General features: G+C 41.8%; 2 protein-coding genes across 2 annotated transcripts; both read right to left on the minus strand.

Annotated features, from left to right (window-relative positions):
• Positions 1-14: 14 nt before the first annotated feature.
• LOC142933003 (leucine-rich glioma-inactivated protein 1-like) lies at positions 15-5464 on the minus strand. The gene is made up of 8 exons (XM_076077137.1): positions 4706-5464; positions 4411-4482; positions 3744-3815; positions 3578-3649; positions 2754-2825; positions 2177-2346; positions 1903-2067; positions 15-1741 (listed from the first exon to the last, which is right to left on the minus strand). Exons 1-8 carry the CDS (start codon positions 4900-4902, stop codon positions 924-926), a joined length of 1638 nt encoding a protein of 545 aa, XP_075933252.1. The 5' UTR covers positions 4903-5464; the 3' UTR covers positions 15-923.
• A 7459-nt stretch (positions 5465-12923) lies between these two features.
• LOC142933201 (free fatty acid receptor 4-like) lies at positions 12924-14707 on the minus strand. The gene is made up of 3 exons (XM_076077336.1): positions 14168-14707; positions 13956-14087; positions 12924-13310 (listed from the first exon to the last, which is right to left on the minus strand). The coding sequence occupies exons 1-3, from the start codon at positions 14705-14707 to the stop codon at positions 12924-12926; spliced, it is 1059 nt and encodes a 352-aa protein (XP_075933451.1).

Raw genomic sequence — 14707 nt, forward strand, 5'->3', positions numbered from 1 at the left:
ATGAGATGTAACAGTTAATAATGTAAACCTTTATTGACTCTACAGAGCATGATATTAGTCAGTAACTTAATTCTAATCGTGACACAGTTGATGTATTTTGCATACATGTTAGTCAAAGGTAAAGCATTATGAACAATATCCACAGTGTTTCAATTCAGTTCTTTCAATTGTGTGAAAATAGTTCCTGTGTGCCCAAAATGTTTTCCATACTTCTTATGAAAAACTGTAATTTTCAATACTTTAAACATTATACAAACAGTTGACAATAAAAACGTTAGTTGCAAGGATTTACAGGTATATTCTCACACATTTCTGTTGATATTTTCCAAATTATAAACATAATTTTAAATCATTCTCCTTAACAAATATGTATCTAACTGGCGTGGTCCCTCTTAAACTTACAAAAGCTAAATTTACAAATCTTTTAGCGCACATGTGGAAAGACAGAAAAATGTAAACATTTCGTTTTGGCAGATTGGTTCAGTTAAACATTGTTAATAGATTATAAAGTACCATTTCGTCGTTACTTTCATGTCGATAAATATATGAGATTACAAATGTATAAACATTGCTGAGTCACATTAAAAGCTGAACACAAAAAAAAAACCCGACAGGCAAGATTGAATGGATTAATGAGCATGGATGTTGCATTCATCAGGATGGGACGGCCAGTGTGAGGCCCTGCTCATGCATTAATGTCTTGGCAACATATTGGGTCTAATCCTAATTTCAGGTGCATGCATTGAAACAATATGCATCTCAGCCAAAAGTATTTGGTTGAAAATACATTAATGCCTGCCTTGCTCAAGTTAGGATCACCTGACACTTGCAGTGTTGTCTAGATCTGCTGCGACAACCATCTCTTAACACAGTAACCACTCAAATAACCAAACAATCAGCCAACCAGTCAAGAGAACATTCGCTCAGTCGCTCATATCAATGACCAGGTGCTCATAAATCTGAGTTTTCCCTTTGAAACTGGAGGCCAGCAGGAACTCCCGGTTGTCTATGGAGACTGGAGAGAAGGCCCTCGGTGCCTGGATGTTCACCTCCTGGAAATGGACAAACTCGCCCTTCTTGGCATCCCAGCGGTACACCTGGGTGAACGAGTAATCGCTGCCCAGGATGGCGTACTGCCAGCTGCCCACGGAGAAGGGCTGGAACACCATGGAGCCACGGGAGGGCACGGTCTGCAACTCTCTAAAGAGGGCCCCGTCCCAGCGCATCACTTTGGAGTCGCCGATGAATCGCGTCAGACAGATGAAGAGGTCGGATTTGACCTGAAAATGCTTCACAGCGTAGACGTCCTCCATCTCTGGGATGTCGGTGCGTCTGTCAAACAGCTTGGTGGTTTTGTTCCACTGGTAGATGACCGGCCTCTGGGAGCTGCTGGACAGGATCAGGTGAGGCTTGGAGGAGATCTCCATGAACTCCACATCGGTGTCCCGGTACCACGGGTGGAGCGATTGGTGAGAGTAGAAGCCATTGCCGTTCCACTTGTAGATGGTGGTGGAGCCGGCCTTGGAGCTGTCTGCTATGACGAAGAAGGATTCTCCGTCGATGCGGAACGTCTCCACGTCGTTTGGTTTGCGGATTTTGAGGATGTCAATGCCTTGGAGTTTGATGAATTTGTTGGCAGAGGTGTCGCGCTTATAGATGTGTGAGCCACCAAACAGCTGGGCCACAATGACAAAGAGCTGGCTGTCAATGACCAGAGGTTTGCAAATCACTGTGGATGTGCCTGGTGAGGAGAAAGAAGAGAGAAAATCAAGACGGTTTCACTTTGTCTTCAATGCATGTCTCCATCTAGTGGCTCCTCTTCCAATCTCACCCCACTCCTTTTAGACTCACACAGCTCACTCACAACCACATGACAGCATATTTGAAATGACTTTTACTTACTGTCAATGTCATCAAAACTTCTGAAGACCATCTCCACATGATCCCACTCTAGAAAGCTGCATTTCCCTATGAAGGGCTGGGCAAACACCACATACTGGTCATTCCCAAAGGAAAATGCCTCCACGGATATGGATTCAAACTTCAGGAACTGGTAGGAAGCGAACTCTATGAGAGGGAACAAAAACATGCTTTAAATGGCATTGAAAAAGTCAGGAGAAGCTGTGATCATTGTTATAAAAATAAGGTTGAATGAGAAGTATTTTCTGTGTTCCACCTGTGGTGATGCAGTCGAAGGACAGCGCCACCAGGTCGTTGATCTTCTTGTCCAGCTGTGAGGCCGGGCCTTTACAGTAAATCTGGTCCACTGTAGCGTTGGTGCTGGATATCCACTCCACCAACCACTTCAGCTTACAGTCACAGGTGAACTGGTTCCCTCTCAAGTCCCTGAAGAGAGAAAACCAACAAACTAACTTCCAACGGGAATGCTCTCAGCCTTTTGAATGGACTTTTATTTTCACTCATTGAAGTGTGCCTGCTGGCGTTGCTCTCTGGCCCTCACAGCTTCACTCTGTGCTCTCGTTAATATCAAGAGGGAGCACAAAGGAGAACTGAACATCTTCAGCGGGTGATGGATTGCAAACTATCTCTCTTCCTCGCTGCCGCATGTAATTTTAATGGCGCTAAAAGCACCACCCACACATTTTTCAAGCCTTGGCTGAAGAGAAATGATTACACAGAGGTCTATTTATAGAAGGACTTGTCCACGATAGCATACATTATACTTTGTTATGTAACACTGTGCAATTTATCTCTTTGTTTCCGGATAACGCAGGAATGAAATTTGTACTTACACTTTCGTCAAGGCCTCAAGACCCTTGAACAAATCTTTGGGCAGAGTCTCCAGATTATTGTAGGCCAGACTCCTGGAAGAGAGGGAAAAAACAACCAGATATATTAGTTATTGTTTGTGTTTCACCAGCTATTCAATATACCTTCCCCATCCTTCCCTCTTCATTAAATGCAAATGTTCTGCTGTTTGCATTTTCATTTGTAAAAGGAACTTCCAGTGCCTCATGAAATCGAAATGAGGATGTGGTATGCAGTGTTTCCTTGCAGAGGGATAGAAGGATATCTGTTAAAGAGTTTGGGCACATCTTGCCACCCTGGAGACAGACGGCAGGAACATTGCTTATTCTGAATTTAAGGAAACATTAAGCTATTTTTAGAGCTGCCTCCTCAGCAATTGTATGGCTCTCTCTGCTACAAAAAGAAAATGGTAAAAATTACTTCTCTTGAAGATATTTTCTTACTTTACTAAATCTGAAACAAAATGAACATGTAATGGGCCTTTAGGCTTCTAAGCTTCATTAAGTTGGACAGTGAATGTGACAGGATTGGCTTCATAACCATGTCAACAGCTGCACAGTGTCACAGAAATGTCTGTGTGGCAATACATATTGTGTAATAAACGTTGTCTCTGGAGCAGTTCTTGCCTGCCCCTGCAGACAGATTATAATTTCTACTGATAGAAACAGAACTTCTCTACATTCAATTTTAACAAGATACCCCCAGTGATAAGATTTTGTATTGAAATTGATCCTATTGATCCTATTTTGTAAAGAAGAATAGCTCTACTTTTTTTGCACAGGAAGTAAGAAATACAGTATATACTTACAGATGCACTAAGGTTTTCAGTCCACGGAAAGCATGCGGTGAAATCGACTTAATTTGGTTGTTTTCTATGAACCTGAAAAAGGTGTTGAATAAATGCATGAGAGGGGAGACAATCTTGTTTTTTTAACAGCTTTTTAACAGCTTGTAAACTTGGGGCATCTACTCACAGATACTCCAGATGAGGAAGACCGAGGAAAGCGTCCTCGTTTATAGATTCCAGGTTGTTGGCTGTGAAAAGACTGTGCAGAGAAATCCATTATATTTCACTATTCCTTCTCACAAATTGGATACTAACAAGCTGTGGTCTTACATTAGTAGCTTAATGGACCCGGGATGGAAAACTCCCTCATTTCTCCTTCACAGTAACCAAAATACATCAAAGACAAAGATCAATGCAGCCTCGCATGTTTGTATGAAGAACACAGTGAGTCAGTCATTACTCCACCCCATGAGACAGGAGTGAAGGGGGATTCCCTTTTCTAAAGGAGGGATTCCCAATCAATAAATCTGCATCTGAAACCAGGTCTCATTCACAATATGCACAAATACACGTTAAGGCAAGACTTGGATGAATGCTATAGCAGAGAGACTATTCCACCCTGATATGAAAAGGTCTGTAGGGAAATCATTTAGAGGGGTAATTTTCTCAATATACCATGATTTATGGTTCAGCTCCCCCATTCAGATTGTAAGCTACAACATCAATTCTACCATAATGTGTGGCATCAGAGGGGGAGATGTCTTGAGCATTAAACATGGCGTTGATCACCTCACTGGGGAATGACAGCATGCAACAAAGACTGAAGAACAAAAAGCCCCAGAGAGATTTCTCACAGGAGATGCAGGGCAGGCGTGTGGATGAAGCTCTCCTTCGGGATTTCAGTGAATTCAGACTTGACGAATGACCTGAGGGGGGGGGGACACACGACAGACAGACACACTGGTTAGCTTCAAAGCATAGACTGTCTCATACGAACAGTGATCCCGGTCTGTTTCATGCATTACTGTGCAGCAGCAGCAGCAGCAGCAGAATCAGCACTGAAACCCACCAGCAGAGACGAGTGTGTTTTGTTAATCTATGAAAGCCCTGGTTAGGAATGCTTTATTAAATAACAATAATATGACTTACAGTGATATGACATCGGGCGGAAAGCTGCGAGGGATCAGTCCTGCGCTTTCGCACAGCGCGTTATCTTTGGTACATGTACATGATGAGGGGCAGCGAGGCTGTCTGGCTCTCTTGCTGTCCACTGCAAGTAAAACGGACGCCACTACAAGTACGCAAAGCCAGGGCGATCTCTTGGGCATCTTGCGTGTATTTTCCATTCTTGCGAACCGCTGCGGGCACGACCTGCGCGTCGAACAGCCCTGCACATGAACCAGGGTCTCCGCTGTGGTTCCTCTTCCACTGCTGCTGCTGCTGCTGCTGCTGCCTGGAGGCCAAGCGACGCGCTGTCCGCTCCTGTGTATCTCCGCCAAGTGCCGTGCGCCGCCACCGCCTCTCGCTCTGGAGGTGATTAAACCGGGCACGTCCACAGCGCTGTAATTACACTACACCCCCTGACCAAAAAAAAAAGAATCGATATCCCCCTGTGACTAAAATAAAATCGAATCAAATTCGTGCTGTAGTGGCTGAAGCTCAGAAAAATACCAGCTGGCGCGGTGACAAACACGGTGTGAGGGCAGGTGGGGATCCCAGCGGGAGCAGACGGATCAACTCCATCCAAAACCACGCCTATGATTTCAGCAGAACGCCACACTCTCCGTGTCGACCCCCCGGAGGATTCCGCCCAACAGCCAACGCGACGGAACGGTGTAAATATTCGTGAATCAGCTGGAGAAAATGAAGCCCCGACATGAGCCAGCGGATTGCAGCCTGTGGCGCAGACGCACACGGGCTGTGTATGCGGGAAGCGGGTGGGAAACCCGAGGACAATTAATTGTCATCATGGAAATACAGCTGTAGCATTGGCTCAGTGTACTCCACCGGACTGCCAACATCTTGCCATATAGCTTGTAATATTATTGTCATTATTACTTCGGGTGTTGCTTCAAATGTTCTCATATTTTCTTGGCACATTTTGGGTTCATTTCCTGGTTTGCACGCGGTTTCTATGGCGACTGGTGGATGCAAAATGTGGCTGCCCTGTGATGGAGGGGTGTGGGGAAGCCCTCCTGTCATCCTGACATCTGCTGTGCTGAAGTCAAGTGGACCCCATCCCCCCTCACGCCCCTCACAGACAAAGAACAGGTCTATCCTCACATCCTGCATTTCTGCACGAGATTGTGTTTCACAAAGCCACATAACAAAGCATATACTCCTTTCTCCCCCCCCCCCCCCTACTTTATTGCTTTTTCAAATTGCATTCACTGTTTTATTGCACTGTTTGCTGCTGTGCCAGACATGACATGGGAGCCCCATTACGTCTTCTTTTTAACCATTTAATTTCTCGCTGCAGATCCCTCCAGAGACTAAAGTAAGATGAATATGTTTGTTGACAGTTCCTGGAAGGGCTGCATGCGTCAGGCCTTTCTGGGAAGAAACATGAGTTTGAAAAGGTCTCTGAATAAATACATAGTGCTCTGGAACTCCATGTCTCTCTGATGCGATGACACCATTTGATGTCCAGTGTCTGTTTATGATGATAATACAATTTTGCCTTTAAAAAAGACAGCAGGGCATTTGGAGGAGCAGGGTCATGCTTCGGGAGCTGCTTCGAGGAAGGTTGGAAGAATAAAGCTCTCACCCATAAGGGAGATACTCTAAAGGAGACTGCTTGTACTTCAGAGAGGACATATTCAGAGAGGAATTGTGGACATGGAGGAGCTGGAAGGGACAGAAAGAAACAAATGCCTTTTTTCATAAGCAGCTTTGAAACTAAATGGAGAACAGTGGATATAATTGTTGTGCTGCAAGATGATGGGTAATGTCTGCGCCTCATAAATGCCGTCATTCATCGCCAGAATAGAACACACACTGTCCAGCAGTTATTTGACCACAGCGACGTCCACAGCTATTGATACGCCTGAGCCTGGTGTTTCTGACTGTTAAATGGACTTTTGAGATTTGTGTTATTGGTCTTCCTGCAACTGATAACCAGCATATGACTACACATTATGCATGTGCATGACCTCCCTAATATGTCTCTACGGCTAAAGAAATAGGCTAGCATTATAAATAAATGTGTTTCCAAGGTAAACATTGACCTTTCTGTTGTTGCAGGTGCACAAAGAGCCTGACTGTCTTCCCTGAGTTCCCCACCAGAGGGAAATGTAGAATCAAGGTAGAGGTGGATTGATTTACGAGCTCCCATCTCTTGAAAGGTATTCTATCTGGATTTTTAAAAAACGTTTTTACTTGCATCATTCTTTTCCTATTTTCTCTCAAAGATTATTCATCTTAAATGAGTTATTGTTATTATTATCAACAAGGAGTTTAGATCACTTTTAGAATCATATTCATACTATTCTAAAAAACAATCCTTATTTTCATTCTTATCATGGTACAAAATAGAAGAGGTCACGCTCCTGCTCCAGTCCTCCTTCACCAGTGAAAGCAGCACATTAAGTAAACATACTCTTGTGTTTCTGTTTGACCTCTGCACCTACAAAATGTCTTTAGGTGTCATGTCAGTCCACAAAGCTGGCTGACCTCCCTGGAAGTGATTTTTCGGGCTTTTGTAACTGAGATGCTCTCTGGTTCCTATATGAAGTATGAAGTTTACAGGCCACCTGTCAGTCTCGCATTAAGGGGATGATTGCTTATGGCAGCATAACCTCCATCAATAACCTCCACAATAACTGTCTGACACACAGTCATTTACCATTATTGCAGAGAAATATAAAAAATGTTGTTTCCTTAGTAGCACGAGAGCTGAAAGTTAGTAACAGTTTAATCTCCACTTAAAACCGCAATAACTGAATAGGTGGAAGTTAAGTCACGATGAAGGAGGTGAAAATATTCAAACTTTTATGTTAACTTTGATGTTATGTTGATTGTAATCTTGCACTCGTTTTCTTATCATTTTGAAATTCTCAATAGATATTGTCAGATGATGCACCACAACATCTGCGTGACATCCAAACTTAGGTCAAACAACATGCCAAACTGTCAAAGGTCAAAGGTTATGCATGACTATGTTCACACATGTTCACTTCTGTAAAGTACATCTTACAAGGAGGGATATGATATATTTTCTTGTTTATGAAGGCTACTCTACACACCGTGGCTAATTACGGTGCATTTATATTCCTCTTGAACATTTGCATTTGATGAATGGATATCAGCAGTGTGAAAACACAAACCAGTCTCCAAATCAGTGACACAGGTCTCTTATAAGCTTGTTAGCAGTTGATTAAAAGGTGATGTTTGGTCAGTCCTGCTCTCCTAAACCCCTCTTTAGCTGGAGTGGTGGAAAAGGTGTATCAATGAGGCCATAAGTCATTATCAGGAAACTCTTTCTATTCAATAATCCTTGTGCTGCAGCTAATATACCCCAACATTACACCCATGATGCAGCTGAAATGAAGTATAAAATTAATATTTTCATTCTTACTAAATTTGTGTAATCCGATTAGGCTAAAATGCACACATGCATGATTTGATTTGAAAAAAAAAACTTTATTGGCATTTGTCATGAGTTATACGTGATGCTATTGCACATATAACTATGTATTTAATGCTATACATTCACAATAGAGTCAACTTTCTTTGCAAAGGTTGCATTCATTCGAGATTCAACGTTCGTATTTTAACAAACACTTGCTTCAGAAAATATAATCTGACATTGGTCTGCAATGTCACAAACTCTAGTTTGAGAAGTCTTAACATTTCAGCTTTAAGAAATCACACCATAGCATTGTTGATGTGTTGTTTCACACTCAAACAATACCATTTCAGTACAAGCACAGAGTTTCTACATGACACCTTCCTGTCCTGTAAATGCCACATGCACTCTACACATGCTGACTTATGAGCAGGACGGCAGTATTTCTACTTTATGTAAGCAGGGGACTTAAAAAGGACAGCAGGGGCTCATGGTGGCTTATAACTAAATCCAATTCAGTCAAATCTTCTTACATCTCGCACCCATTTGCCAGGGACATATGCGTGAAATTTTAAAAGCACTACTTGAAATAAAAATATCAACTAGAAATTTTGTTTAGTGTGCTCTTTCCCTACAAAATAAGAGCATTTTATTGTAGTATATACCAAATATTCCCCAGAATATTCAGAAATAAGAGTTCAAACAGCATCACATTTGCAGCCTAATATTTCTATTAATATCATGTCCAAAGCAAAAGAAAGTTAGCTATGTATACCGATATTATATCCAGTATTAATTGTTATAATGATTAAAAGTTCAAATCTTTTCGCATATCCAAGATTAATGAATGTGTTCATAGTTTTACATTCATTCTGTTTGCGCCAAAGACTGGTGCCAATTAAAATAGCTTCTTGTATCAGATGATATAGTACAATAAATAAATAAATAAAATGCATTATATACAAAAATAATAATACAGGGAATTTTTGCACAATAGGGTTCCCTTATCTGTGAGCACATGCTCATGCACATACACAAACTGTACAAATACACATCCAGAAAACATTCAAAAGTGCCTGGACCGTCCTGGAGGTCTAGCTGACGACACACGTCTTTGACTTCCCACCTTCTTGAACTGTAAAAGGAACAAGTGAGAAATACGGTGAGAAGACAGGCAACAATGAAAACACAGCATGAGCAGGAGGGATGTGGTAGCAGTGGTTTCAGTGCTCACCTTCATCTCCACCTTCCAGCCTTTTCTTCTCGTCTTTGATAGCTTTCATCTTGGCCTCGTAGACATCTGCGAGAGCTTTCCACTCGCCCCTGTTGATAGTCAGGCCATCGAACATGGGAGTGATCTCTATATGGAAGCGAGAAAACTCCTGCAAACAAACACGGGGGTGAGGGCAAATAGAAACATACAAATGAGAAAATACACACATATCATGTTAGTATTTATTAACAATAACTAGTGTTTTTATTTGTATCTATGTACCTTGTACACAAAGGAGCAGACAAAGTCGATGAAACCACACTGCATCTTAGGCAGCTCCTCAGAATGATTCCTGTCCATCATTGGCTAAAGAAGAAGAAGAAGAAGAAGTGAGAGGTGATGCTTATTGTTATGACTTTATGACAACATATACAGTGCGGGCAACATACCAGAAACCTTAGCTTTTAAAACGTCTTACAATAGGCTGCTGGTCAAGGACTGTCCTTTCAAGATCTCCCTGCTCCCAAAATTCTGCCGCCACCATTAGAGCGACCTAGGACCATAAGAACCAGTAGCACAATGAGAACAAATGGGAGAATGATGTTTTGTAATCGCTTTACACGTCTTAAGAAGGGAACTCGCCTTGCTCTGAACCTCCCATGGCTTTGTAATGGCTGACAGGTCACAAGCCGTCATCATCATTGCCCTGCAGAAAACAAGAGACCATGAATGACAACTAGAGATTCAACACAAGACAATCTAGAGAAATGGTCAAAATGACAGAAATGGCTATTTTACTTGATACACTCTGCATTTACATGATGATGTCTTTTCTGGTTGGATTGTTGGAGATGTAGCTGATCTTCTCTTTCTCATCTGGAATCGCCTCCACAGCTCCCACAATGTTTTGGAACAGCGTTCTCTTTCTGAGAGACGAGAAAGCTGTCAGTTCTTGTCAAACGTCCTTGACAATCAATAACAGGTATTAAAAGTGTACTTAGATGGAACATCACCCTTGACATTCCTTACTTGAAATAGAGGGCGAGATCAGTGGCAATAATGCAAACTTCAAACAGATGCTGCACCGTCTCAAACGCTTTTGAAGGTTTTGGAAGATATTCAGGTTCTGGAATCGATAGCAGGAGAAGAAATTAGACGGCAGCCAAGAGTCCCTAAATCTGGCAGGCTACAGTACAGCATGAAAAAAATGTGCCATCAGTGTCTTACTGTACACAAGGTGATGCCGCTCCATAACTGAGGAGCTGTGCAGTTTTGCCAGTGGGGATGAACTCCTACAAGAGTCCACCAGAATCAGAACATATGAGTCAAAAGTTTAGATGGTTTTATCATGTTTCTCACCAATGCATTTGTCCAATGAAAATGACCCACAGTAGTAAATATTGTGGTGAAAAGACACGCTGTATGATATAAGGCGGCTATGGACAATACCATAATGATAAGGCAAAGCTGTTTAAGTGCCTTATAGTGACGTCTGTAACACTATCAGGGGGTCCAGGAAATAATTAGCTGTAAATTATAAAATTAATCTGTATCATTCAAAAGTGTGTATCTACAGTGAGGGACCAGTTGTGCCATTAAAATAATTGTGACGCGCTGCAATAAGTACATTATTTTTAAGTTTAAGCACAGCTTTATATTGAAAAAGCGTTGAAAGCGTTTTAGATCAATTACTTGAAATGTAGGCAATACCTGCTGTCATGTTGAGTCCAAACGAATAAAAACACCCTCTGTTTATAGTTTATGGTTGTATTAGGTTGTATATGGCATTATATAATGTGGACAAAGGTATAACGGAACTTTGATTGATCTACATGTAGTCTTTGTTTGCCTCCAATGGGTCCCAAACATCAATACAATCTTCCCAGAGATACAATCAATCTGTGGCTTTGTGTCTCTTTTTTAATTGTCTGCATCACTTAAATGTCCAGAACTGGTTGCTCAATGTAATATTGACAGTTGATAGTGCAAAGCTCTGAACCCACACACAGTTTCAGCTTCAGTAATTCATAAAACACCTGCATCTCTGCTCAAACAATGACAGAGAAATGTTTATTCACAATTCACAACAGTCAGCAAACCAATGGGTTGACTTGGCAAGAATAACTGATTATTACAGGTATATTCACACAATATTACAATTCAAGGGACAATACTTATCAAATGAACCATCATTATCAAAGTGGGGCCAAAAAGATGGGACTCTAGTTTGAGTAATGTTTTCCATGTCCTAAATTATAAATATCCTAAATAATTTAGAATGACTTGGCTTTTTTTATTTAAAAGAACCCTATAAATTTAAGACTCATTTTTAAAGATGTATTTCTTCAGTAGGAATTATGTGGCTGAGTGCCACAGGCAGGGTGGGAGAGTTTAACTTTAATCATATATTCTTATAGTGTGGCTGGGATCCCCTGTTCCTAAAAACCTCACCTTTTAAACAGTCCTTTCCTTGACTACCTCACAATTTTGTCAATAAAAAAGCATGACAACTGAACTCCTGCTCACCTGTTCTCACTGCCACAATCAGTCATTTATCAGCTCAGTTTGTTTGTTCGCATTTGTTCTTTATAACAAAGTGTTTAATGGTCTAGCTTCCACCCTCCACTAGTGCTGTGAGTTCTTGTTATTAGTCTTTTGGATTTTCTTGTTGCCTACATGCAACATGACTGCCGTTACCTGCCTGCATTTTGAAGTTATTTTCAAAATAAATTACTTAATTCTGCTGCTTCGTCATCTATCTGCATTTGGGTCCAGTCCCTGTTTCCCTGCATTGCCTGCCCTATACTGTGACGGAGAAGCTTTGCCAGAAGGTGATTTGAGGACAGAATCCACAACTGATTCAGAGCCTAAACACAGAATCAGGAGAACTTTAAAAACGGTTTAGCATCTGTTATGTTTGTTTTACATGATTATACTACAATCAGCCACAGAGGTAATGTAGGCCTAATGACAGTCCGGCTTACCTGGGCCACTTCTGTGAGCTAGCACGTTAAACCATAGACAGGATTAAGTGGGATTGTAAACGGCTGATTAAAGCTTAATTACTCTTGTTGACAGACAAACTGCTATTGGTTAGTAGATCTGCTTATAGACACTTTCACACCAGATAATGAGGCAATGGCATGACTAAAACATTCTCTCAGTAAAGGGCTCCCTTTTTTATATTAGTCACTTGATTGTTGTTGTCACTGATAGTTTGAGAATCAAAACACTATTCAATATTGTAATTTTTAAGGCACAGAATGTTATAAAATAACTAAATATTTAAGCTAATCTGTGCTGTATTTGAGGACACATCACATTTATTATTTAGCATTTTAAGATTAATTTATCGTAGATTTGAAAAGAAACAAGACTCTTTAAGTGGCAGATGATTTATTGTAAAATAACTCTTTACAGTGTTTGATCTTAGGTGTTTATCTTATATTAACATTAATGAATAGTACTAATGCACCTATGAGCAGGCATTGTATCTTCCATGAGATGTATATCAACAGAGGTGTTGACGTGCTGCATACATTCTGTAAGTTTGAACACTCCATTAGACGAAACAGTCATGATATTGATCATGGATGTTTTCCTTGTGTTCGACCACTGCCACGAGGTCCTTTCCTCAGTGGCGCTACAGCAGAGCCACAGCAGAACCTGCGCCAGCTGTTCTTGAACTGGCAGACCGAGTAGAGGATGGGATTGAGGGCTGAGTTGGCCAGTGTGAATGTTAACACCCAGAAGAACATGGTAGAGGACACATCTAGGTGACCCAAGAAGTTCCTGGCGAGGATGAGGAAGTTGATGGTGAAAATGGGACTCCACATTATTAAGAAGGAGAACACGAGGAACAGAAGTGTACGGAAGAGCTTCATATCCTGGCGGGAGACATGGTATTCAAGAGCGTCTCCAACTGGGGACTGGCTGTCTCTGGGTCGGAGCCTTAGCCGACATCTTTTAGCAATCTGTAACACAATAAAATGTTGCATAACGGCATTCTGTATTAAATGGCCTTATATAATGTGGACAAAGATATAACAAAACTTTGATTGATTTACATGTAGTCTTTGTTTGCCTCCCTGGGTCTGGGACGCAAACATCAATAACATCTTCCCAGAGATACAATCAATTTGTGGCTTTGTGTCTCTTTTTTAATTGTCTGCATCACTTAAATGTCCACATTGGTAGAACTGGTTGCTAAATGTAATATTGACAGTTGATAGCGCAAAGCTCTGAACCTACACATCATTTCAGCTTCAGTAATTCATAAAACACCTGCATGTCTGCTCAAACAATGACGGAGAAATGTCTATTCACAAGTGGCAGTCAATATATCAGCAAACCAATGGGTTGAGTTGACACGAATAACTGATTGAACTGAAGGAAAATACTTATCAAATGAACCATCATTATCAAAGTGGGGCCGAAAAGATGGGACTCTTGTTTGAGTAATGTTTTCCATGTCCTAAATATTTTAGTATGACTTGGCTTTTTTATAAAAACAAACCCTATGAATGTAAGACTCAAGTGTGGCTGGGTCCCCTGAACCTAAAAAACTCTTCTTTGACTACCTGACAATTGTGTTCATAAAAAAGCATGACAAAACCCACCTGTAATATTTTGCTGTTACTGGCCACAATTATGAATCCTGGGAGAAGGAAGCACAGGACGGTGAAGGCCACATTCCACACAATCTCTGCAGTTGTGTCAGACCACTTAAGGGTACAAATGTGTACACGTTCCTGTGGAAAGAATAAACAGAAAAAATACCTTAATGGTAGGGACACTGAGCTTTTCCTTTCATCCATCAATCCATCCATACCTGCTCAGGGAAATCCACTTCCATCACAGTGAAGAACAGACTGAGGGGTATGGAGGCGAGTGCAGAAAAGGCCCATATGAAGAAGAGGGTGGCGGTCACCATCCTGCGGTTTAAAGTGGGCACAGTCCGCAGTCGAAGGATGGCCTGCACCCTCTCCACGCTGATGGTGGCCAGGGTGGTGACGGTGACACAGCCGCTCACACAGATGACATACAGCACAATGTGACAGGCCGTATACCCCAGCATCCAGGACACCGTCCACCGCACTGCCACAATCAGCGGGATCATGCTGACAAACAGCAGGTCGGCCACGAACAAGTTGAGGGTCAGGATGGTCTTGTTGGTCAGCAGTCTGCGTTCCCACATTACCATGGCTGCAGCTCCCACATTTGCCGCCACAGAGACCAGGAAGACAGCGGTGATAGCCAGGGTCTCCACAACAGTGGTGGCCACATGATCTGAGTGGTGCACCTCAGAGAAGAAGGAAAAATAGGTGAAGTTTCTCAAGTAGAGAAAGTGAGTGTGAGGGTTTATATCCAT

This window comes from Anarhichas minor, unplaced genomic scaffold (genome assembly GCF_050575085.1).
Source record: "Anarhichas minor isolate MPS153535 unplaced genomic scaffold, ASM5057508v1 ptg000058l, whole genome shotgun sequence".
NCBI classification, from domain to species: Eukaryota; Metazoa; Chordata; class Actinopteri; order Perciformes; family Anarhichadidae; genus Anarhichas; species Anarhichas minor.

Bases quoted from the DNA above. Each gene is read 5' to 3' on its own strand.
- LOC142933003 (XM_076077137.1), bottom strand. From the start codon at position 4,902: ATGGAAAATACACGCAAGATGCCCAAGAGATCGCCCTGGCTTTGCGTA. The intron at 4,483-4,705 runs GTAAGTCATATT...CCCCCCCCTCAG, and splicing joins CCGCCCGATGTCATATCACT to GTCATTCGTCAAGTCTGAAT. The intron at 2,826-3,577 runs GTAAGTATATAC...CCTCTCTTCCAG, and splicing joins CTGAAAACCTTAGTGCATCT to GAGTCTGGCCTACAATAATC.
- LOC142933201 (XM_076077336.1), bottom strand. From the start codon at position 14,707: ATGGATATAAACCCTCACACTCACTTTCTCTACTTGAGAAACTTCACC. The intron at 14,088-14,167 runs GTATGGATGGAT...TTCTTTCCACAG, and splicing joins AAGTGGATTTCCCTGAGCAG to GAACGTGTACACATTTGTAC. The intron at 13,311-13,955 runs GTGGGTTTTGTC...ATTGTGTTACAG, and splicing joins GTAACAGCAAAATATTACAG to ATTGCTAAAAGATGTCGGCT.